The sequence below is a fragment of the Spermophilus citellus genome (genome assembly GCF_964194105.1).
Source record: "Spermophilus citellus genome assembly, chromosome: 4".
In the NCBI taxonomy this organism is placed as follows: domain Eukaryota; kingdom Metazoa; phylum Chordata; class Mammalia; order Rodentia; family Sciuridae; genus Spermophilus; species Spermophilus citellus.
Window position 1 is genome coordinate 70,594,429 of NC_138185.1, and position 26,113 is coordinate 70,620,541.

The 26,113-nt window shown below is 39.7% G+C and overlaps 1 protein-coding gene across 1 annotated transcript in view; it reads left to right on the forward strand.

Moving 5' to 3' along the window:
* The window catches only part of ADAMTSL3 (ADAMTS like 3), a 519,919-nt gene that overhangs the window by 300,638 nt on the left and 193,168 nt on the right, over positions 1–26,113 (forward strand). The window contains exon 14 of the mRNA XM_081292846.1: positions 9,401–9,527. Within this exon, the coding sequence (XP_081148972.1) occupies positions 9,401–9,527 (127 nt within the window). The remainder of the gene's footprint in view (positions 1–9,400; positions 9,528–26,113) is intronic.

A 26,113-nucleotide genomic window follows, 5' to 3' on the forward strand; every position in this document is an offset into this window, starting at 1 on the left:
GATAGGGACAGTCCCTGCTCCACAGCAGGAAGCCACCACATGGTCACTTCAGGAGAATATTCAGCATCAGCTCCTGGCTCTCCAGTCAGGAAGCACAGGGCACTCCTCACACACCAGCACAGTTGGCCCTGCCTCTAAATCACTCAAGTTCAGATCCTGCTGTTCCATGGGTTCCTCTGTGACAGATTTTCTTTGCAGAGTGACTCTTGTTCTACCTGGGTAGCCCCTTTTCCTCTGCAGTGAACCAGCTCCAGTATTATTTTCAACTGGATTCCCAGGGGTTCTTTCCTGCCCTGTGTTCAAAGCACCTGCGTTTCTGTGTCTGTGATTCTGATATTGGATTTGGGGTATTCCCTCAGGCACTTGGCTCGCTGGGAAGCGGTATTTCCATTACTTGAATCCTGAGCCATGGATGGACTGGAAATCGCCCCCTTCCTCTACTTGCTATCTTTCCCTCTTTTTTCTTTTTCTCTTATACAATACCTTTACTACTACACATTCCCACTGTTAAACACTGCTTTCATTGCATCTCACACATTTTGATAAGTTGTATTTTTCATTTTTATTCAGTTCAAAATATTTTATTCTTGAGTTTCTTTTTTCCCCATTTGTTACTTGGCAGTATTCTGTGTAATCTCTAAGCATTTTGGAACTTTCCAGCTATCTCTCTGTGATTTATTTCTAGTTTAATTCTATTCTGGTCTCCTACTTACGATCCTGATTATTTTTATTCATTTAATGTCACTTCCTTAAGAGGCCTTCTGTAATTATGTCACCTAAATTAGTGCTCCTGGTTTTATTATAATTACCTCTTCATTACACTTATGCCATTTTATGGTTATTATTTGTGTGATTGTTTGATGAATTATAGTCTCCCACACCAGAATGTAAGAACTTCAAGGACAGTAATCATGTGTGTTGTTCACCCACAAATTCCTGGCCCCATGATTGAACAAATGAGTCTGTTCTGCTTGCAAATGCAGAGACTGTTTAAATGTATTTGTCTCTTCTTTATTTCTTTCTCAATCTCCAATCCTGAATTTTCTAGCTCAAGTTCAATATCCCTCTAGAAAATCCCATAGGTTACTCCAATTCAGCCTGCTCCCGCAAATAAACTATCATCATCCTTCCCAGATTCATTAGTTCTTATAACTGCTCTTCCTTTTCATTTCTGTTTATGACACAGATTTCTCAATATTACCTTTTGGATGTCATATTGCTGTCACTCTATGTATTCAATTGTATGTCCCTTATATCCAGGTACCTCTGCTCTATATCTCACATTTTATTCCTTTCCCACTCTCATTGCTACCATCTTATCCCAAGACAGACAAACCACCCTCTCTAGCTGCCTACTTAATCTCTCTTCTTTTATCTCCTAGCCATGTACATATTACTTGATCCTTTCTGTTGACTAATCTTCCCCTAGGTCATAGCTTACTACTGCTTTCTTCTTTTCCATTTACTTTCAATGATTTCTTTCTATTGCCACTAGTTCACTTCTGGGACCTTCCACTAAATAATAATCATAATAATTTATCTGTAGGATCAAACATTTTGTTTCCCAAGTTTTAAACAATGAGCATGCATTGCTTTTATAATTGGAATGAATTTGTTATTAAAAGCAATTTAGTCTAGGCTCAGGGAGAGAACTCTGGATGAGGTGATTCAGGGTGCTGAGATTTTGGAAAGTTGGTTGGAAATTAAATGAACCAATGTGAACAAGCAGATGGAATGGGGGTATGTTTAAGGGTGTCAGTTCATTCTGGCTGACACCCTTAAATTGAGGTGAAAAACACTTGTGGAATAGTGTTAAAAGATGAGGGTACAAGTTCAGGTTAAAACCAGGTGTTAGCTTATTCTGAAAGTTGGAAGAGGAGCCATTGAAGAATTTTATGAGAAATATCTCAGTTGGGCTTATTCTTTGAAAGTTGGTTTTAGTGTCAACGTGGCAGATTATCCAGAGAAGGCAGGATCTGGCCAAATAGTGGAAGGCCAAGCTTAGGATAACAAGAGCTTAAGCAAGGCAGGGGATAGGATGATGGAAGAGGGGAGACATTCAGAGATTTAAGAAGCAGATCCTTGAAGGCTGAACATTTGATTGGATGTGGGCAGGAGAGGGAGTTTAGAATGACATCTGGTTATCTGAAATGATCACTAAGTATAATGAGGTCATTTCCCAAGACAGAAGATATTTACCTTAGAAGGGAATTCTAGATTAGAAACATAGATCTGGGGTTGTCACTTGGTTAAAGTAAATGCTCTTGAAGACTGGGTAAGAAGAACAGATTGCAAAGGATGGAGTCCTGGCCCTCATCGTTGAAGGAGCAAAGATAAGGAGAAGTGCCCCTGATGGGGACTGAGCAGAATAGCCTTGTATATATTATAAAGACCATGAAAAACAGAAGATATGGGTATTTTAGAAGGAAGGTTAGCAGTATCAAATATCTTAGAGAAGCCAGGAGGGATAATAAGTGAAATATACTCATTTCATTTTGATCAAAGAAAGTTCATTTCAGCTTGATCAGTGTCAATACCTGGAATAGGTACTGGTAGATGGCAGGTTGTTATTAGTTTCCTGTGGCTGCTATAACAAATCATCATAAATGTGGTGGCTTAAAATGACATAAATTTTTCTCTTGCAGTTCTGGAGGCCAGAAGTCCCAAATCAAGTTATCAGCAGGGTTCATTCCTTCTGGAAGCTCTGAGGAGAATCCATTCCATGCCCCTCCTCTTCTTCTAGCTCCTACTGGTTGTCAGTCTTGGTGTTCCTTCCTTATGCATGCATCACTGCAGTTTCTGCCTCCATCTTCATCTCACCTTCTCTTATCTTTCTCTGTGTCTTCCTTCTTTTTATAAGAACACCTGTCATGAGATTTGGGGCACTGACTAAATCCAGGATGATTTGATCTAATGATCCTTAATTATATTTGCAAAGATACTTTTTTCCAGGTAAGGTCATATTCACAGGTTGAGAGGTTGAGGGTGAACATGTCTTTAGAGGAAGGCTCAATTCAACCCACTATTCCTGGTGAGGAATGAATGGGCTGAAATGATTAGGGATAATGAGCATAAATTCAGCCTTTCAAACAGTTTGAATTAGAAGAATAGAAAGAGAGAGATTCTAAAAAGAATGTGAGGTCCAAGGCAACTCTCCAGAGACATAGGGAAGTACTGGAACAGATGCAATTGTCATGTTGTCAGAAGCACATATAGATAGAAGTTTACATCTTTATGAAAAAGAATTCAAACTTATGGACACAAAGGTGGGTACCAAGTAACTATTTGCTAATGTGAGAGAGAACTCACAATACATGACTACTACAGCCTTAGATGCTCAGATGCCTTTTTTCTAAGATTTGGCAGATTCTCATATAGAAATTCTTTCTGGTTGTAACTCAGCTTTCCCCCTCCACTGAGCATACTCTACCTCCCAGCAGTGCTTGGCACTTTGGGGGATTCAAGCTGGGGGAAGTGGGTGGCAGAGTATGGGTGGTGGGGAGGGTGGCTCTGAAATGAAGCTTCATCAACTTTATGGTAAACCCACCAGTAAGCAAGGATGTATGTTGCTGGGGGCAGGGTGGAGTGTTGATGAGAGATAGAAATACATGGTGGACGAATTGAAGTTCCTGGGGAAATCATATGGGTTAAAAGCAGAAACAAAGGGGATATATTACCCATGGACAGGACAGAAGAGGGACACTTGGACCCTTGAGGTAGGTAGGATGGATTGAATAAGGCCACGGATCACTTTGTATGGGAATGGACAGGAAGACAAGTTATTGTTTAATGGCCTCAAATGGAGTGAAATAGAGAGCAAAGTCATCCGATGGAATAATTGGCTTAGGCTGTTGAGGAGGGAGGAGAAATTTGAAGATGTTCTGAGGATAATGGATGTGACAAAAATGGATACAGAATAATTCCTTGGAGAACCAGAGGAAGTAGAAAATCACTGCCTTTAGCTCAGTTAGTGTGGAAGGCCAAGATCACCTTGAATCAGGGTCATGGACTTGCTTGGTCCATGTGATGCATGGTTGTGATCAGAACTATGAGTACTTTAGGTTTAGAGAGAAGTGCATTTAGATCCCATATCTGTAATGAAATGGCTGAAGACCACTTGGCTGCTTCCTTAACATCTTTGAGCATTGGCCTTTTCAAAAGATAAAAAGGAGATATTATTCACCTCTTAGTTTGTTTTAAAAAACTTGTCCTTTCATGATCAACATTCCAAGCATCCAGAAAAATAGTTGCCTCTCAAGAGCCTCCGTCAACCCTAAGTCCCCTCCCCTGGCTTCCTCTTGTGCTCACTGACACAGTATCTGCCTCTATTCACGATCTCAGTCCAGTGCCATAGTTTACTCCAGAATAATCCTGGGTTTGAAGGGGCCTGCAGGAGAGAGCTGGTTTTCAATGATAAATTAGCCCATTTTAACTGAGCCCTTCATGTTATAGTTTTGTGAAAAGCCCATTTGGAGGGAATAACAGGTGATACCTGGTTGCTAAAAGCTGGTTGCTCTTTTGGCTAGGCTTTCCAAGTAAAAGAAGTTGGACGTGCTTCCTCAGAAGTGATTCAGATGCTTCCCAGTTGAATTCAGTGCCTTCCCTGGAATAGTATCTTTCCTTCCATGACCTTGACTCAATTTTATTGTCATGTAAATTCCCTTTCTTGTAAATATGGCTATGGGCATCACAGTCATTGGGGAAAGAAAGTGTGATTTGCTCTGCTGGCTTTAGGAAGTGAGCCTGAGGATTACGTGGCACAGACTACAAATGATTTTTGCAGGTGTGTTTACAGTTTGCTCATTTACATCTACATGTCGTAGCTCTCTGGTAACAACTTTCTACTAGCCTGAGCACAGCAGACAGCACGGGATGACTGTGCCACTGGATAAAATTTGCTTTTTCTTCTGATTTTTATCATACCAGTACTGCAAACAAGTTTGATTTATCATATATGTATATTGAATTCCCTGAAAGTTGAGTGGAGGAAGAAACTGCTTAGAATTTATAACAAAAATAATAAACTGCTAGGTGCTGTGGTGGATGTCTGTAATCCCAGCAGTTTGGGAGGCTGACATAGGAGGTTCACAAGTTTAAAGCCAGCCTCAGCAAATTAGCATGGATGGCCCTCAGCAGTTTAGCAAGATCCTGTCTCAAAATTTAAAAACAAAAACAACTTTAAAAAGGGTTGGGGATATGGCCTGTGGTTAAATACCTGTGGGTTTAAACCCTGGTACCAAAATAATAATAATAACAACAACCACAATTAATGTTGTGTGCTTTCCAGGGGTCAGGCATTCTCTAAGCACTTTAATATAAAAAAAAAATAAATAATCTGATGCTGTGTGCTTTCCAGGCATTCTCTAAGCACTTTTATATATATATACCTGATGAAATAGATTTATAAAGAAAGTGGAAATTGAAGAAGCTAAGCAATTTTCCCAGGTTTAAGAGTGCCTTAGTCTATTTGAGCAGCTATAACAAACTACCATAGACTGGATAGCTTATAAATAATAAAAGATTGTTCCTTATAGTTCTGGAAGATGAGAAATCCTAGATCAAAGCGCTGTTAAATTCAGGGTCTGGTGAGAGCCCACTTTCTGGTTCATAGGTGCCCATGTCGTCATGTGGTGGAAGGGGCAAGGGAGTCTCTACTCCTCTTATTAACTATTCCTCTTATTAAAGGGCACTAGTCCCATTCATAAGTGCCCCACCCTCATGACCTACTAGCCTCCAAATGCCCCACTTCCTAATACATTACCCAGGAGGTTATGTTTTCGTACATGTAGTTCTGGTGGACCCAAACATTCAGAGCTAGAAAACAACAGAGTTGGCAACCCAGACAACCTAATTCCAGAATCCATCTTCTTAACCACTGTACCATACTGATGATAAGTTTATATGGCTACAAGTATAGCCACAGTTTAACTGAAAATAGAAATTGATTCTAGTAAAGGACAGTTAGTACAACCTTGGAATCATGAATAGGTAGTTTAGTATAGAGATTCAAACTCTAATGTCTGCATCCTCCCTGGGAGGGAGACTACTAAGGTGTGTTCTGTGAGTGGAGAGGGCTGGAGAACTGGAACATGCCTGCTCATTGTGAAGGAAGCAGCTGTGGTAATGTTTCATTTTTTTTTGTCAATCCCCAAATCTGGATTTTAATGTGAGACTTTCAATTCTTAAAATCACCTTGCTATTAGTAACTGTGCTTTATGAATGAATGATTAAATCGTACTGCTGTGTAATATACACAAGGTTTTCCTGTAGAAACCATTAAACCCCCAAGCTCTGGGGCTTACACAATTAAAGGTTACTTCTCATGAATGCTACTTGTCCAACAGGTCAGTGGGTCTCTGCTCTTTGGATGTCCCAGAGACTCAGGCTAATAGGCTTTATTTGAACACATTTTTTACACAATAATAATAAGGGATACAGGTTGTTTAGGCTCCTATTTCATTAGTCAAAGACATGAACACTTGTAAGTTCTAGCAGGTGTGGGGAAGTGTAGTCCTTCCCTGGGCTGAAAGAAAGAAATGTTTATGAATATCCCTAATGACTACCACAACTCCATGTACTCTGATTTTTAAGCCTGAAATGTTAGAATTTTTCTTAGGTAAAATCCAGTTTTCTCAAATCTGAAGCAGAAGTTGATTGAAAAAAATTGGTTTCAAGTATTAAATTAGATCTATCTGGAAAATTCATGTTTTGCTTAATTTGGATTAATGGCACTTATTTAAACATTCTTTTCTTTTAAGAAGCTGATTAGGAAATCATGTAGGAACTGTGAAATACTTCTTACCCCAAATTATGATTTCTAGATGAATGTTTAATTCAAAACACCCTGCTCATATATTTAAAATATTTGTTTATGTTACCCTTATCTTGTAACTTGTAACTTGTCTTATTAACTACACTGTAAGATAAGAATCTTATTAATTTATACTCAGCACTGAAAATTGTTATTTATTAGATATTAATACATTTTATTGGTATGCTTATCCATTAGAGTTTATAAATAACTGTAATTAGATATCCTGACATCAGGAGATGGCACAGAAGTTGAAAATGTTTCAGGCAATTTCATGAAAGTTGCTTGTTGTTGATTATGGTGGGCTATGACAGCCAAAATTCAGTCATCCTTCAATTTCAAGGGCAGTTCTGGGATATACTCTATGAATCACAAGGCAACCGAACTTTCTTTTCTAATACCATTTTTCTGTGATGTTTTCATATGCTTTATTTGGCTGTAAGATTTGGATGAATTTTAACTTTAAAAAACTTTTGAAGCAAGTATAAGTGATCAGGGAGGAATTTGATTGCCTGAGATTTTGCAAGACTCTGAACGCTCTTCAAAACAAGCCCATCCTAGCTCCTAAACCCACACCCTTCCTGGATGACCAGATAGAGGGTGATTCTCATTCTCATGAAATGCAAAGTGCTCAGGGACGTGGATCTGTGAGGACAGAGCTTGGCCAAGGAAGAGTATTTCTATAATTTCATGGTAGAATTATTCCCCTTGGAGAAAGTTGTATGAACACAGTTACTCACTGGTCAAATCCCAACCACGCAAGTATGTTTCCAAAATCAATCACTCTTAAGTTGTTCCACATGTACTTGTAAATATTCAAATAATGACCTGTATGCCTGAAACGTTTGCTGTCCATCTGCTGATCCTCAAGGTGGAGGAAGGTATAACAGCATTAAGATTTTGGTGTCAGATGACCTGAGTTTTAAAACCAATATTGACACCATATCCTTGCTGTGTAATGTTGGCAAGTCATTTAACCTCAGTAATGTTTCAGAGTCCTCATTTGTAATGTGGAGATAGAAGGTATCACTTAAATCATACAATTGTTGTGAAGATTCAGTGAAACAACGTGTACAGCACATAAGGCATGCCAGGTACCTGTAAACATTCTATAAAAAACAGTTATTATTAATATTTTATTCGTTTCTTTATAAAATCATGTAAGAAGGGTCAAAGGATCTCAAAAGTAATTGGATTCAGCCACCCATCCAATAATTTAATCCCCTCTATGTTTTTTCCCCGCCAAGAAGTCTCTGACTTTTAAAACTTTCTCATATAGAACTAAATTATGCTTAAATTTATAGCTTTCACCGGTTTGGAAACATAAAGAACAAATGGAGACCCTTTCCTCATGACAGATCTTTGTGAATTCGAAAATATCTCTAAGCACAAGCTATTCCCTAGAGCTCCTTGGAACTTTTCCTATTTCTCCCTGAAAATTTCATTTCATCTTTCTCCTTCCCATCAACACTAAGTTTTGGAAAGAATAGTCTCTAGATGTGGTTTGAACTTCCTCCAGTCTTATTTTCTCTTCAACACCTTGGGTGTAGAGTCTGATTCAGCACCTCCTTAAATCAAAGCATAGGGGCTAGCCTGCAGTCAAAAAAAGTGGAATGCAGAAGTAAATAATAAAATTGACCTTTTGTTCAACCCTTTGTCATGTTCTAATAATTACACTGAGAGTTTTGCATATGTTTTCTCATTTAATCTTTGCTAGGCTTCTGTGAAGTACACATTTGCATTATTATCTCTGTTTTACTGTTGAGGAAAATCAGTCTCTGAGAGTCTGAATGGTCCTGTGCTTTGAAAGGCATAGTGGGTGAGTCAGGATGCATACATAGCCCTCTGCCTCTACAGTCTCTGGACTTAAACACCAGGTTTACAAATGTAAAGTTGGATGAGCATGAGAAGCAGAGATAAACAATCATATCAGTTCATTTTTCTGCACACACATAATGTAAAAGATTTGTGAAATAAATATAAAACTCAGCTTTTTTCATATAAAGAAGCTCACAATCTAGAAAATAACACATACATCCACATGCTAAGTAACTCTGAAAACTGGAAAACAACAGTGTAAACATATAAGACATCTATTCAAAAATTGTTCATAAATAATAGATATAATGATATAAAAGTGGAGATATGCAGGCAAAGACATAGATAATGATAAAAAGGAGATGTAAAAATATAGAATAAAGATACAGACACATAGATGTAGAATATGGGTAGCTGTAGAGAGCACAAACAGAAGGATGTATACCAGTTTCAGATAGCGGCTGTTTGAGGGAGGAAATGAGAGAATGGACTAACTTTGGGGATAAGGAGATAAGAAAATGGTGGGGAGACAAAGAGGAAACATCTATAATGCTTCTTTTATTTTATATACTTAAAAGTATCTGGATAAAATGTAAATAAAAAAAGAGCAAGGTTAGAATGTCAGCTTCATTTCTTTTATGGACCTTGCATAAGAATTATATAAATGACATACCTAAGATTTTCTACTATGTTTTCATAAAGGAGAGACTTTCTCATAGTCATGCCTCTGTGATTTCACCTGCTTTTGACCACTTGGTCCTTCCTTTGCAGGCAGTGGGCTGCGATCGGCAACTGGGGAGTGACGCTAAGGAGGACAACTGTGGTGTCTGTGCTGGAGATGGCTCCACCTGCAGGCTGGTGCGGGGACAGTCAAAGTCGCATGTTTCTCCTGAAAAACGTAGGTTTTGAAACCCAAAACCTTGTTGCCCTAGAACAAGGTATATTTTAGACTATTACTAGAATAGCGATTTCCTAATTCTGACAGCTTCTTTAGTTAGAAATAGCTTTGATTTTTTTAAGTCAAATTTCTTTCTAAAAGTATAACCATAAGTTGGGTTCCTATTATCTCTTTGAAGGCTGACCATTTCATGAACCTTTGCCAATAGAGTATTGCTATTTTAAAAACATTTGTTGATTTTTCAGGTAAATTGTGAAGCAATACATTCTTTTATTTGCCTTTCTTTGATTGATAACAAGATAAAAAATGTTGTTTCATATTAATTTACCCTTTTATTTTTTCATTTGCTATTGAAATCATTTATCCCTTTTCTTATTTGTTAATTGTTTCCTTTGGTAAACTTGTAATACATCATACTTATTTCAAACGTGCTTTCCAGTTTTTCAGTTGACTTTCATTTTTGTTTGTGTTTATGGTATCAATAGTTTCTAAGTTTTATTTATTCAGAAGTTTCCATCTTCTTATTTCAGTATGATCTGCCTTTTATTAGTCCTTTAATTAGTCAGTGGTCAGTAAACTTTCTGTGTTGAGGGACAGCTAGTTAATATTTTAGGCTTTGCAGATCATATCCCAGCTATTTGACACCACCATCAGAGTGCAAAAGTGCTCACAGACAACCTGTATACAAGTGGGCATGACTGTGTTCCCATAAACTTTATTTGCAAAACAGGCCACAGGGACTTCAGGGAGGGGTCTGAAGACTGGGATTCTTTCTTGCCAGAACAATCAGCTCAAAGTGAATCATGTCTACTAAGTCAAGGGGAGCAAGTCTCTGTCTACATTGGCTCAAGGAAGTGAGTCCCCATTTATACTGGCTCAAGATGGGAGCAGAGGATACTCCTGGTGGATCCAGATGTGCTCCTGGCTGTAATCCTTACAGAGAAGCCTGAGTCAGTTTGCACACCTCATTCCTGCAGCCAGTTTCCACACCTCACTGTTCCACACCTGACAGATCCACACCATGACACCAGGATTCACAGAGCTCAACGGTCTTCTGGCTGTCCAGTTTTTTTGTCTCTCTCAGATCTCCATTTTCATTGGAGTCACTGAATCTAGCATATTTCTGCTTTCCTTTCATTACAGCCACTTTTTTCCCTCCCTCTTTCCCTCCCTCCCTCTCCTTCTCTCTCCCTCCCTCCCTCCCCACCTTTCTTTCTTTCTTTTGAATGCCATCCCACAGAAGCATGGCATACAAAAGCACAGCTGTTGAATGCAGGCGGTGATCCTTCTAGTCTCCCACTTCTAGCCTTTGCTGTTGTCATGGGATTGTCCTATGGAGGGTAAGTTTGTTTCTGGTACCTTGGGAGGACTTACTGCTCTCTGTGCCCCATCTACTGATGATTCTCCAGGAGCTGAGCCTGGAGAACACAGGGTCACCCTGTGAGGCCACGCTGGGAGTGAGGTCCATGCACACAGGGAGCAGAGGTGAATGGCAGGCATGATGGCCCTTCCATTGCCCTTCTACAGTGACTGCTTGACCTCCTCAGGCAGCTGCTGGTCACAGGGCAAGGGGAAGGTGGGAAGTGCAGGCTCACAGGCACCCTCTTTGGATGGACAGGGAAAGGATCTGCAGACCCTGGGCAAGGCCCAGTCCTCCAAAGTACAAACTTTACCTGGAACATGCAGCCTGCCCCCTGAGTTTTCTGGTGCTGAAGTATCAGGTATGTAGCCATTACCTCATCCTTTTTTTTTTTTTATTTTCCAGGGACACCCAAGTATCATATGGATCATAACCCATGTCAAGCATGATTATCATAATTGTAGAGTCTGAAGTGTTTGGGGAATGGCTCACTAGAATGACTGGGTGTATATTCCTCACCCTGGCTCATCTATGGGTGCCCCATGATTTGCATGAGGTCCACCATCAGTATTTGACGAGGCTCTATGCTCCATTGGCAATGCGTGGGAGAATGTCATACCTATGTACATGATCTGCTCCTTCAGCTGCTTACTGGTGGTCCCCCTAAATGGGGATCTCTCTGTGACCATAAAATACAGAATACACCAAGGCTCCAGACTTCAGCCGGGGAAAGAGTGGGGAGTCATATTCTTACCACTGGATGACTTCAAATACCAAAATTTGTTCAGCTTCTGCCCAGCTGTGCACCTGGTACTCAGGCTGAAGTTGATGAGTTTGATGTTGCCTCTGGCATCCATCTGGTTTTCTTTGCCTTCAGGTCTTGATGCACAATGCCCTTCTCATGGCAGTAGTGCATGGTGCTTGCAATCTGTTTGAATAGTCTCCAGGCCTCTTCCTCCTACTAGTCTCTTAGATGTGGTGCCATAGCTGTATCCCACCTGCATGCTCCACGATAATATAAATATTTTCCATGGGCTCAATGATCTGAAAGAGCTGGATCACATTTTAGTGTTCCACAGCCATTAGCATATCTGGCTTGGATAAAACAGGAAGTTCCTTTCTACCTTTGGCAGGACTTTCACTGCCACCCCTGTACTGGTGAAGAGGTGACAGACTAGATTTACCTGGCCAAAGTCCCCCTGCCTGATGTGTCTCAGGGCCTGATAATGGACTGCGAAGGTAGTCTCATAGCAGGAGTTGGCTCCTGCAACACCACACTACTCTGACTACTCTTACTACACCAACTAAGGGTGCTAGCTAAAACAGCAGTGACAACAAAACAACACACACACAAACACACACACACACACATACACACCTAGACCCCACAAAACAAAACAGAAACCCAAATCAAATAATGAATATCAAAAGACCACAACCACCAAATGCTCTATCTGGGAGTTTGATGGGTCACCATCAAGTGCTTCCTGTATTTATGGACAAAAGAGCCACAGCTAGCCTTTTACATTCCTGTATTATGTTCCTTGAGTTAGTGTAGTGAGGATTCACTTGCCTTGAGTCATTGTAGATGGAGACTTGCTCCTCTTAGTGTAGATGGAGATTCTCCCCTTAACCAGTGTAGCCATGATTCAGTTTGAGCTGGTTGCTTTGGTCAGAAGGAATCTCTTTCCTAATATTTAGGCCCCTCCCAGAGGTCTCTGAGGCATATTTTTGCAAATCAAGTTTTATTAGAACACACCATGTCCACTTATTTACAGGTTGTCTGTGGTGTTTGAAATTCCCTCATGGTGGCTTCTTATGAGGTCAGAACAAAACATGGTCCAGTTACACCTGGGCATAACCCAGGACCTTTTCAACTTTCAAAATGAGAATTAGAAAGGACTTCAGAAGCTTTTTGCTTCAGTGGATTATGGAGACTTCTATTTCCTTTGTTTAGGAATTAAAAATTTTAGGATATTTAAAAACAAACAAAAGGCTGTAGCAGAATTTGGCCTTTAGGTTGTAGTTTGTTGAGACTCCTAATTTGAAGGGGGAAATTATTTGTGCATATGTTCTGCTGGTACATTTATGGTTTTGTTTTTGTACTTCAAATTTTCTATTCATTTGAATTTATTTTGATGTGACTTATGAAGTAGGAATCTTATCCCCATGTGGTCAGAATATTACAGGAGGGGAGAAGAGGAGGGAGGATCTTCTAGGCACAGGAATCATGAAGTTCCTAGAGGAAAACCACGCTTTTTTGAGGAGGTATTGATATATGGCTCAGGCCTGAGGGCACATTGAATAGAGTGGCAGATAGAACAGAATGGCATTCAGGAGTCAACTATGCAACCCTTCCTTGTTGCACTCTGTGTCTCATGTTAACTGGGGTCATGACAGCAAGTTAGGCAGCAGAGTGACACAGTTAGACTTGTGTTTTAGTAAAAAAAAATTCTGGCCCTAGATGGAGGTTGGGTTACTTGTGTGGTAAATCTGGAAGCAGGAAGTCCAAATAGGAAGCCTTCTGTAAAATATTCCAGGATGTTTGCAATAATGAGGCTTTGGTCTAAGGGTTTGCTAATTCTTTAAATGAAGACTAAAAGATCAAAGGAAGGAGCCAGGATGAAGCAAATCTCTCAGCCTGTGCAGCACATTCAAGCTTATTTGTGTCTTTTTTAAAAAGTGTGGGGTGAGCAGTTGGCTGAGAAGCTGTTCTATGGTATCTTCTTTCTCCTCATCCTGAGAGGGTGGCTTTCATCCCTGTACACAGAGTCATTACTAAACATTTAGACACTACAGCCACATCCCAGATAAGGAAGAAGTTAGTAACAAAGGTCTTCCAATATTGTGTCCTTTATCCAGGAAGGGAAGTCCTCCACAGGGCCTTTTTGGCCTCCTCAACCATAACTGTAGCACCTGCACTTGACATATTTGCTTCTAAGTGGGTGGGAGGCCCCACACTCAGCATTCCATTCATTCTGTCATTGCTGATACTGATATAATGCTTTATAATTCCCAAAGTTCTCTTCAGGCATATAATATCAGTTGATTCCATCAGCATTCTTACATTATAGTCTTCACATTGTCAAACCCATTTTTAACAGCCAGAGATGTTAAGAAACATCTTACCCAATTATATTATGAAATACAATATAGGAAAGCAGCTAGGACTTTGAGATTCTGCACTAGACTGCCTGGGTTTCAATGCTGGATCTGCTGCTTCCCAGATGTGTAAGTGGGGCAAGTTATTTAACTTCCATGTGTACTTTGGTTTTCTCATTTTAAACTGGGACAATAACAATAGTCTTTACAAACTGGGAATAACCACAGCACTGCCTTGGTAGAGTTGTTGTCAGGACTGCATAAATCAACCCATGCTGGGCGTGCCACATGTGTTGGCACCTAGAGATGCTCATTAAACACCAGCTATATTTTTATTAGAGACATTACTCACTTGGGTACCAAGGGACATCACACCTCTTACATAACTTAAATGTAGATATTTGTAAACAGTTTCAAATCAATAATAGGTCTGTCTGCAGATTGTTTCTTTTTAAATATTTTTTAATTGTAGATGGACACAACACTTTTATTTATTTTTATAATGTGGTGCTGAGGATAGAACCTAGTGCCTCACACGTGCAGGGTAAGCACTCTACCACTGAGCCATAAGCGCAGCCCCTGCAGATTGTTTTTAAAGAGAGTTACTGATAGGTATGGAAGCATGGACATTAGAATATCACAGAAGAGGGAACTAACAGTAGGAGAAACCAAAGTTAGAGGAAGAACTCAGATCAGGGGAAGACAGTTGAAGTGACAGGCTGTTCTATAAAGAGTGAATTCAGGAAGGCCCCTGGGTAAGAGAACCAAGGGGTAATGACACAGGTGGCTGTGCAGGCTGGGGAAGTGCCTGAAGTTAGCAATGGCCTTAAAAATTTGGAAATATTATCAGAGAGCACCTCATTTTGTCAGGGTCCAAGAGAGAATAGAAATCAAGATAATTTGAATTGAACCAGGATAGAAGCCGAGAGAGGAATTGTGTCAAGAAACCAGTTCTTTCTGGAGAAGTGTGGAGAGGAGGTCCTAAAATGGAAAGAGGTGGGACAGAGTGCACTGTTGGCTGAGGGGTCCAGCCTATTCATACTTCACAGTTCCTTGCTCTTGGTAAGGACTTCATATCCTCTCAGTCTCCCCCCGCCTCTCTCTCCCCCCTCCCTCCCTCCCTCCCTCTCTCATTCTCATTGATTTTCAGCATTTGGATTATATATTCTTATAGATCCTTCTGAGAATCTGTTGAAAGTTACGCATTTCCTATCCAGGAAAAATGTACTTACGCACTTAAGCCCCTACTTTGTCATTCTGTTTGTTTGTTTTTTGGTGGGAAGGTTCTTAGACTCCTGATGCCCATTTAGGGCACTCCAGGTTAAGAACCTCTAAGATGGCCAGGCATTGTGGTGCACACCTGTAAATCCCAGTTACTAAGGAGGCTGAGGTAGGAGGATCCTATGTTCGAGGTCAGCCTGGGCCACTTAGCAAGATTCTGTCTTGAAGTTAAATATAAAAGGGTTGGGGAGAGTAACTCAATGGTAGAGTACCCCTGGATTCAATCCCCAGTACTTCCACAATATAAAAAAAAATTCCCCTAAAATGTGTAACATTTTTTTAATCAATTTCTAGAAAGAAAGGGAAACTAGAATGCTCAGACAGATCCTTCAATTCAAGGGAGTGAGTGACATGGCGTAAGCCGGGGGCATCCCTCAGGACACTGGCATTTCATCAGGTTCTATATGTGTATGCTGGGGCTGAGGCTAAAAGTAGCAAAGATTTCTGCCTGCATGAAAACATGGTGCTCTGAGTTCTTGATTCTCATTACAGCCCCTTCATGTCTGTTACCACTCTGAAACTGGCCAGCTGAAGCCGGTTTTGGCTGGGATTTTTGCAGAGGCCATATGGAAGCACTTCCCTATAATCATGCTTTGTGTGAAAGAAATGTGGGAAATGAAGCCATATCTCCCCCTGAGTGTGCATCACCGGGGCCTGCGGGGTCCACGCAGCTCCTACGTCTACACCTTGCCAAGCAATCATTCCTGCCTTCCCTGGGACTCTCCCTGAGTCAGGCCATGGCAGCGAGATGCTATTGGCACGGCCCCACGCTGGAGAAAGTGCACAAGGCTGCACACAGGATACCGTTTCCATTGTGCAGGGAGGCAGACACAAGGTGTAAAAGGCTGGAGCCAAAACCTTTGCTATGAGAAAAATCAGAAATTAATCCAGATACAACACACAAATTTCCTGTTCAGAGGGAGAAGGAGAGGGACTGAACTCACAACCAGCATAAATAGCTTTGGATGTTGGAAAAGGGAACTGGAGGCAACTCAAGTTTAAAGAGAGAAAACTTTAATGAATAGTGAATCTCAATATAAGGAAAATTTTTATTTTTTAATTCTAAAACTAGTATTTTAAATTAACAAATTATAATTGTATATATATATATATATATATATAGGGTACAATGTGATATTTTGATATATATATATGAGATACAGAATGATTTAATAAGCTAATTAACATAAACACAGCAAATAGGAGCAAATACATCTCTTTGGAGAGTGTTGACTTGATATCTAGGGGTTTAACTGTAGCGCTGGGTTTGTTCTGCACTTAGATCTTGACCACATAAGGGCACACAAATATGAAAAAATAAATAAACACACTTATCTGTTCTGGGCTCTCTCTCCACTGTTACGTGGTGGCATATATTGATACAATGGCACCTGAGGCCAAGGTGGAAATATAGGCATGTCGCTCAAATGTTGATATTGTGATGATAACCACACCTCTGAACCTCACCCTTGGGCATCCCTTAGAACTCCTGACAGAATCCTGGGCTGGGTAGACCAGGAGGCTGCCTCCCAGGGTAATTGTTATGATTTTTTTCTTGTCACACACTGTTTTTCCTTTGGCTGTCAGTTCCAAAATAATCTACAAAGTCAACTGATTGCATGATGAGAAAGACTATATTAGCTGTAAGTTGTGGGCTAACATGGTAAACAAATGGGTTTTCATTCTTCTGTCATCTCACATTATCTTTTTCTGCTTCCCCATTTGTCTTTCTAGCAAGATCTGGCTGATAACACTCTCTTCAGAACTATGATTAGGAATATTCAAACCAAAGACCCTATTACTTTTAATGGGGTATTTCCTCTCATTTAATTTAAAAAGAGAGAGTGTGGCATGAAGTTCTTGGGGCTGGAAATTGAGGGCTGTGGGTTCTTCTTTTTGACTAGCTCTTTTGCATGTTTTATGTGACTGAGTGTGTGTGTATATGTGTGTGTGTGTGGGGGGGGGGGTTCTACCCCTGTATATGGAGGGAAATAAGAGGAAAGTGGCATATAGACACTGTTGAGGACTGTCATAGATTATGTTTTCCACTAAGAAGTAGACAGGCCATGAACTCCCACCTCTACATGAATTGACATTATGTTTATGGAAATCCATAACACTTTCCAAAGCCCTGCAGCATTCAACCTTTCAGTTATATCACTGCCATCTGCCTCTCATGCACTGGGTTCCAGTCACATTGACCTTTTGGAATATTCTAGAATGCCAAGTGCCCTTTCCCCTTTGAGCCTTTGCACCTCCTCATTGCTGGGCTTGGGATAGGCTTCTCCAACTCTTAACATGGCTGCCTTGTTCTCACCTGTGGGCTCAAGTGCCAAGTCCTCAGAGAGGCTTCCTTCATTTAATCTATCTGAAATAGGCCCTTCTCTTTTCTGCTTTGCCTTTATTACAAGAAGTAATGATTCCCCTTATTTAACTTGCTTCTCCCACTAGTGAAGCTTTGCAAGAAAAGCTTTGCTTTACTCTCAACAGCTTTACTGTCTGTGGTATTAATCTGTTTATTGTGTTGGCCATTTTATTTGTGGTGCTGGTATGGTACTGAACACATCCTAGGAGCTCAATTAACATCGAACAAATGAGTGCATGTACTTTGCCGAGATGGTTCTGCTTCCCGTTATGATTTCAGTGGGACTGAGTGATGTTGTGCAATAGGATCGGACTGGAAGCCAAGACTGTTACAATAACCTCAGCTTTGCTGCTAACCATCTGTGATCTTAGGCAGGAAGCTTAGCTTGGTGGGACCTTGGCTTTTTCAACTGCATAGTAAGAGTGTTAGCATGAACAATTTCTAAGACCTCTTCTAGTTCTGTAAGTCTTTCATCTGTAATTTATTCTTATTTTCTTTTTTTTTTTTTAAATAGATCTTGGGATTGAATGGAGGTTAGAGAAATAAAACCTAGGATGTAATATGCAGACATTTTCCAACATTTGAATGGAAAGTTTTGACAGAGGTGGCTTAAAGGGCCCAGGAAATTTTATATGTATCACAAAAGTGAGTTGTATGAAATCTTCTCTTATTGCCTTTTAACTGCTCCTTGGTTATCTATGTACACGTGTCTGTCACTACCTGCATGGGAGGGTTTTGGTTTGTGCACTCTCATTACTGTGTGAACTTCCCAAGGGCCTCTCACACCTAGCTCAATACACCTGGAATATTCTCAATAAAGGTGTGTTGACTTCACCTGAACAGAAGTGAAGAGGCCACTTTGCATCTCCATTGCAGCAACCTCTAAGGACTCTATGCATGGAGAGCAGCCTTTTGGCTGCTGAATCCATAATACTTGGAGTCACCCAGGAGAGCTGACATCCACTAACCAGAGTGTGGGCGTTACTAGTAACAGTAGTCATCGGGCAGTAATGATCATACTGGTCTCCACAGGTCATGTGCTTATGTTGTGCCAGGCACTAGGATAAGTATATTTTATGTATGATCTGATTTATTCCTACCCTAACCCTACCAGGTATGTACTATTTTTTTATACCTTTATTTTGTTTATTTAGTTTTTCTTTATGTGGTTCTGGAGATTGAACCCAGTGCCTCATGCAGGCTAGGCAAGTGCTGTACCACCGAACCATAACCCCAGCCCTACCAGGTATGTACTATTATAACCCCCCCCACACACCATTTGACAAGTGGAGAAATGGGCTCCATGAAATTCCTTGCTCAAGTTCTCACAAATAGTGAGTGGCTAAGATGGTTCTGACTCTAGAGTTCATGTGTCTAGCATCCCCCCTCCCCCCACGAAGCTGTCTTTCGAGAGCAGCTGGATGAACATGAGGTGAAATGTGCACCGAGACCTAGAGTGATGGGGACAGAAGAAAGACGGCACAAAAGAAAAAGAAGATGGAACCTGGGTGGGGGAAGCTGCCTTAGCCAATCCACCCTGTTTCTCCTCAGTGGAGCCCAGCTCTATGGTTCCTAACCCAGAATGTACATCAGGATCACCCGGGAAAATTGTCTCTCCTTCTAATGCTTAGGTCCCACCCCAGAACTCCTAAGGATAAATCTGGGCAATTGTATGTTGCCAAACTTCCCAGGCGATTGATACGTGCCTCTGGTTAACCCTTCTGCTTTTCTGCCTCTGCTACCCTACTACAGAGTCAAGTTTTACCATTTTATTCTTGCCAGGCTCTTGATTTCTTAGATGCAGTCTACAGGGCAGAAAAGAAGAGCCACACTATGATGGAGAACATCTGGATAGAACTTTGTTATAAAAGGTTGTGTAACACAGCCCACACTCTATTGCATACTGTTCAAAAGTAGCCATGGAAAGTCAGCATGAATGCATATATTATTAGGCGCTCTGCCTATTGCCATGTTTTTTTTTTGTTTTTTTAGGTTAAGGCATTTTAAGCCAGTAAATAAACACCTCCAGGTTGAGAGCACATGTTCTTGCATAGACACAGGGGCTAAAGACTGAGGGCATTCATTTGCAGATTCAGCAATCATAGACTTCCATGAAGTAGCCTAACAGCTCAGGGAGGGATGTGGGGATGTCAGAGCTCAGGGCAGGATGAGGGAGAGGAATCAATTTTCACCTTGCAGCTGGTTGCTCTCACCAAGTCAAATCCCTGCTGTGCTCCTACTTTAAAAATAATTGCTATTCATTTCCTAGTTTTTAACTTTCCCTGCTTTTGCTCATTGGCACATGTCATTTATCCCACCTCCATTTGCAGAAGCAGCATAGACAGTCCTCCAGCTGCAGCCACACACTGACTTCACCCTCTTCCATTTCCCACAGCCCCCCACTGCACCCCCAGAGTGACAAAAGAAAAGCAAATGTTTCCCACAGCCCCTGTTCTTCACAGCGTGACAGAAGGTGCTCTCCTTAGTCTAAGTGGTGCCACATGGTTATGGGTGTGTGAGGGCATTAACAGACACCTTTTTCTTTTTTTTTCAGTTGGTAAAATGCTTTCACACTCATTGTCTCATTTTAAAGGAAAAGCATATTATATAATACAATTTTTCCATAGGGTTTAATTTTTATTAGCATTAGCATTTACTCTGACACTTTTATAAAAGATAATTTTTAAAAAAGATTCCTTTATTCGTTGGGAGTGTGTGTGTGTGTGTGTGTGTGTGTGTAATGCACAGGGATGCAAGTGGCTAGGTAACAGAAGGAGAAAATAAATGAAGGGTCAAAAAAAAAAAACCCATGAAAACTATTTAACTGAAGATTGAATTAAGTTAAAAAAATGAATAAATCCAATCAACTGAAAAAACATAAAAAGCAGGTTTGAAATGTGGGGATATTGCCAAAGTAAGAGTAACTAAAACATCTTCCTGTATTACCTTGGAACATATATATTTAGGTTTGTGTAGTTTTATTTGGTCTTAATAGTGAAAATAAGCAATCTGATGTATATTACAGTCCTTTGGGTTGAAACTGATGTTTATTGATTAGTTAATATTGTGTGGACAATTTATTTCCTGTACATCTTGCTACTTAGCAAAGCCATGATCTGCAGCAGGAAATGAGACATAGAAAAAATATGACGGAACAGCTGGATTTGAGCATTTATGTGTGGGAGGGAGAGTCAGTGGAAGCAAACAATCTTAGGTCAGTGCAGTGATTGCAAAATCAAACAAGTGAAGTCCATAAAACAAATGCCTGTAATGAACAGAGTTGTGATGTGTGAGTTTGAGTTTACGTAATGTAAGCTGGTACTAGGGTTGAGGGTATAATTTTTGGTTCAGACCCTGGTTTTACCCTTAGGAGCTCTGTGATCTTGGGCAAGTCATTTAAACTTACAAAATGTCAGTTTTCTTATTTGTGGAAATGGATTTCTATGAGAATGAATGAAGTCATTTATCTCAAATTACTTAGCATGGTGCCTGGGGGCACAGTAAGTGTTCAACATAGTTTTAATAATAATTGATGATTACCCAAGCCCTAGTGGGTGCCAGGTCCTTTACTAAGTCCTTTGCAGATATTGCTCATTGAATACTCACAATGACCCCTGAAAGTAGGTATTCTTAATACCATCATTTTACAGCTATTACTGAACTTGTGATGGTAAGCAACTTACCCAAGAGCACACATCAATCATAAGTGGCAATGCTGGTATTCCAGCTTCGGTTTGTCTGGCTCCAGAGTATGTGGTCATAACTGCTATTCTATATTGCCTCTCCTGGTAATTTGTAGAGTAAAACAGATGCAGATGACATCTAAAGAGTGACAAGAATGAGCCCTGGCAGATAGTACAGTGAGTAGCAATATCAAGGATCTCATAACCCCAAATTTCAATTAGAAGGTTTTGGAATAAATCCGAACGATGAAATTGCACAGCAGGAACCAATTACCACCTTCACCACCAACACATCTAGGTATTCCCAGATGTGACCTTCTGTCATCAACAACACTGTAGGATGGGACAGAGAAGAAGCCTCCTCACCTAATATGTTTCAGCATTTGATTCTGCACCCTTGGAAAGTGTAGGATTTTAAAGCAGCTTCAGAATCAGACTTGCTTGACAGCATCGTCTCTGTCTCGTGATTGGAGGTTTTGAGTGGTCTCACTGAGCCTATGTTGAAGCAGCTGCTCCCTGTGTGGACTTATCATTGTCCCTTCCCTTCAGCATGGTCTTCAGCTCAAGGCTAGCTCCAGAACCAGAGAGAATTTATCAGGTAGCCCTTTGTAATTTAGAAGTGGCCCATTCTAACATTCTAACTGGATTAAGAGAGCATGGTAGCAGAATTTATATCAGAGCTAATAGCATTTTAGGCAAAAAATAACAAAGGTGCATATTTTATACCCACCAATGGTTAAAAAAAAGTCCCCCATCTTTGTGAACCAAGTGCGGTTACACATCTTTCTTTCCTTCCTCCTATCTATCTATCTATCTATCTATCTATCTATCTATCTATCTCTATGTATCATCTGCCCTTAGTGTTATGGTCTCGATCTTAAATGTCTCCCCAAAGCCTATATGCTCAGGGCTTGATTGCTATCTTGTGGTGCTATTGGGAGATGGTGGATCCTTTAAGAAGCAGGACCTCATTAAATGAAATGAGGTCATTTAGGGTACACCTTTGAAGAGGATATTAGGACTCTGGCCCCTTCTTTCTCTCTGTTTCTTGACTACCATGGAATGAGCAGTTTTACTGCAGCATATGCTCCTTGCCATGGTGTTCTGACTTGCCACAAGACCGAAGCAAAGGAACCAAGCAATCATCAATGGGAGCCTCTGAAACCAGGGGCCAAGATAAACCTTTATTCCTCATAAGTTGATTATGTCAGGTGTTTTTATCACAGTGACAGAAAGTTGACTAACACACTTAAGAAACTAAAAGAAGCAGAATTGCTATGAGAACTATTAACACTTAAGTCAGTAAAAATGATATGCAGAATCTGTGCAATGCAATTATTTTTACATTGATAGGTAATGTATCGAGCACAGCATGTTGAGGGAGTATACCTTCTTCTGAAGTATTTATGGCCCATTTACAAAACAGATTCTATGCTAGCTCCAAAGAAGATTATAAACAAAATATTCCCAGTAAGAACAGAAACCACCAGAAGAGGCCTCACCCTGCAGCTGCACCCATTCGTTCCTTGCTCCCTCCTGCTACAGAGGCACAAGTGTCGGCCTTCCTTTCCAAGGCTAATTAATCCCTCCATCTGGGTTCTGGATTCCAGCCCCTCTGCTTCCTCAGAGATATCACTCCACCCATCATCCCCTCTCTCTCCTTTATCTCCTCTTTCTTTCCCATCAGGGCTAAACATGACTAGGTCTCTCCCATCTTAAATAAAAATAGAATTTTAAAAATGTGTATATATACATATGCATATACATGGATATATATGTAAAAATACATGAAAGTTTATAATTTGTATATATAAATTATAGGATAAGTTTTCTTCTTTTTCTTTGCATTTATTAAAAAAAACACTATTTTTTAACATACCACATTTCTAGCTCTTACCCTAATCTTTCACCTATCTTTTGCTGCCAAGTTTTGGAAAAACTGTTGATATTTGCTGTCTCTTCTTTGTTATCATCATTTATTCCTTGGATCATAGCCTCCTTTGCCAGCGGCCCAGGTGAAACAGCTTTTACAAGGCTCATCAACAGTCTCTTGACTGCAGCCCTCCTCTGTACAGCATTGAATACCACAGGACCTCTCTTCTGAAAAGCCTGGCCTCTCCAGGATTTTCACTTCATTTCTGGTCAGAGTGAGAACTGTGTCCTGCCCTGCAAGAGTGAAGTAATATTGAAACATTTATGCCTGTAGAATGCTCCTCCCTTTTTGCCCCATTTGACCTTGAGTTTTCCCTCCCTCTGTGCTGTATCAGGGTTACTCCAGAGTAGCTTTAGCTCCAGCAGCGTCAGAGTCACCTGGGAGCCTGCTAGTTAGGCAGATCCTTGCACTCCACCCTGAACTGCTGGATAGGGCTCTCTCTGGGTGGGGCAAGAATCGGTGTTTAACAAGTTTTCCAGGTGATTTGTATGTATGATAAAACTTTGGGGGGGAATTACCCTGTGAAAGTATCACGGAGACTGAGACAGATGTTTTAGACTCTTCTGGAGGATTATAGAAACAGAGAAAATTCCACTGCATAGTTTAGATGACTTTTCCTATAGTTTAAGGACATTAAGCTCTTTCAAGGAATCTTCTATAGGATGCCCCCTCAGTGTGCCTTTTTCTTCAAGGATAACAAAAGGGCAACTGGTAATCCATTGCCCTCTACCAAGCAAGACATCTTCCTCAAGTTTGAGCCATTTGGGCTAAAATAAAATGCCAGGGTTTCTCTTGTCTGCAAGGTTTACTTGAGTTTGTTATTGTCAATGGATTGATGATTGGGTCATATATCCACACACAGGGGAACACTTCTCCAAGATACTACAGCCTAAATTTTTAAAGATTTTTCAAGAGAGTATTAAGCCCAGTTGCTCTCCTCAAAGAGTTTCCATTCAGTTCAGGAAAGTGTTCTATAATATATATGTATTTTCCAAACAACTTTTTGTGTTTACGTGTATTTAAAATTTGCATTTAAATGTATTTTCCAAATAACTTTATTATGAGTAATATGCTCTATGTATATTGTAGAAAATACAGAATATTCAGGTAGAGAAAATGATAAACCATATAATCAATCACACTGCCAAGAGATTATACCTGTTATCATCATGTTGTTTATCCATCTGGGGTGGGGCTAAAGAGGTAGGGTTATATATGACCCACATATGTATATATAAAATTTATATATATAAATAATTTGTATTATAAAATTGACATGCTTTTAGTAAAAATTTCAAAGAGCACAAAAGTATATAAAATGAAAAGCAAAAGCCGTCCTTTTCTACCCACAAATTAACCAATTCCACTCTTTACAGATATTAATATCATTAGACTTTTTACTAGTGCATTTTAATTATATAGAATAATGGGTTTCATTATAGCATATTTGTGCATGCATATAACATAGTTAACACCTACCCCAAGACACTACCCTCCCTTCTCACCTCCCCATTCCCTTCCTCTCCTCTGATATTCTCCCTGTTGCCTTATGTTGTCATTTCTCCCCACCCCAGATCCTACATAGGAGGGAAAGCATGCCATAGTTGTCGTTCTGAGTCAGGCCTATTTTGCTTAACATGATGATCTCCAGGTCCATCCATTTTCCTGCAAATGACATGATTTCATTTTCCTTTATGGCTGTTTGAAACTCCAGTGTGTGTGTATATCACCTTTTCTTTATCCATTGATCTATTGACAGACCTAGGCTGATTCCATAATTTGGCTGTTGTGAACTGTGTTTCAATAAATGTGTATGCAGATACAGATATAAATATTATTAATAGTTGGTGGTGTTACAGATATTTGCTGTGCATATGTGTATGTGTAACCCCCTTACAATATAATGCAAACCTTCCTTACAAACATATATGCTTTTGAGAGGTATAAATAATTGATCAGTAGATACAACATTTTTTAAATTTACTTTTATATACTGAGGTTTTTGCTTTTCAATTCCCAGAAGTTGACTTAATTTTTAAAAATTGTGACATAAAAGGATGTCCCATAAATTACTTAACTAGATCCATATGAACGAGCATTAAGAGTTTTTCTGTTTTGTTATACCTTCACACATTTGTGCAGGCATATCATTATTTATGTGCTTTTAGATTCTGGAGACACTGCTTACTTTTCCTCCATATTTCAAATGCTTCTTGACATTTAAATCTATTTTAGTATGAACGAAGTTTTCAAGCATTTGACCAATTTTCTCGCTACTTTGTGTTTTTTTATTGATTTGTATGTACTTTTTGTATATTAAGGAAGTAATCTTTACCTGTCATAATTATTTTTCTATCTTTGACATTTAATTTTGTTTCATTTCAAATGAATTAATCTTTCCCTTTTGATTTTCTCAAGTCATCTTTAAGTCTCTACAGATTTAAATTTTTTTTTTTTAAAAAGTGTGTCACATTAGATTGGATAGAAAGGATGGGAGAGGAGGGGAGGACTAGGAGGGGTAGGAAGAGCAGCAGAATAGAATAGACAATATGATTGATGTATGTACATTCCATGTATGTATTATATGTCAAAATACATTCTGCTGTCATGTATGACTAAAAAAAAATAAAAATAAATCATATAATAAAATGGTTTTTTTTTTGTAGGTCATGTCCATTTTTCTAAAATTCATTCCAAAATATTCCATCCTTTTTCTTGCCATTGTAAATGAGCTTTTTTAATTTGTTTTATTTTCTTATTGTGGTTATTTCTGAAAGCTATTTTTATGTATATGTATTTTTTATTTGTTGATAGACCATTATTTTATTTATTTATATGTGTTGCTGAGATTCAAACCCAGTG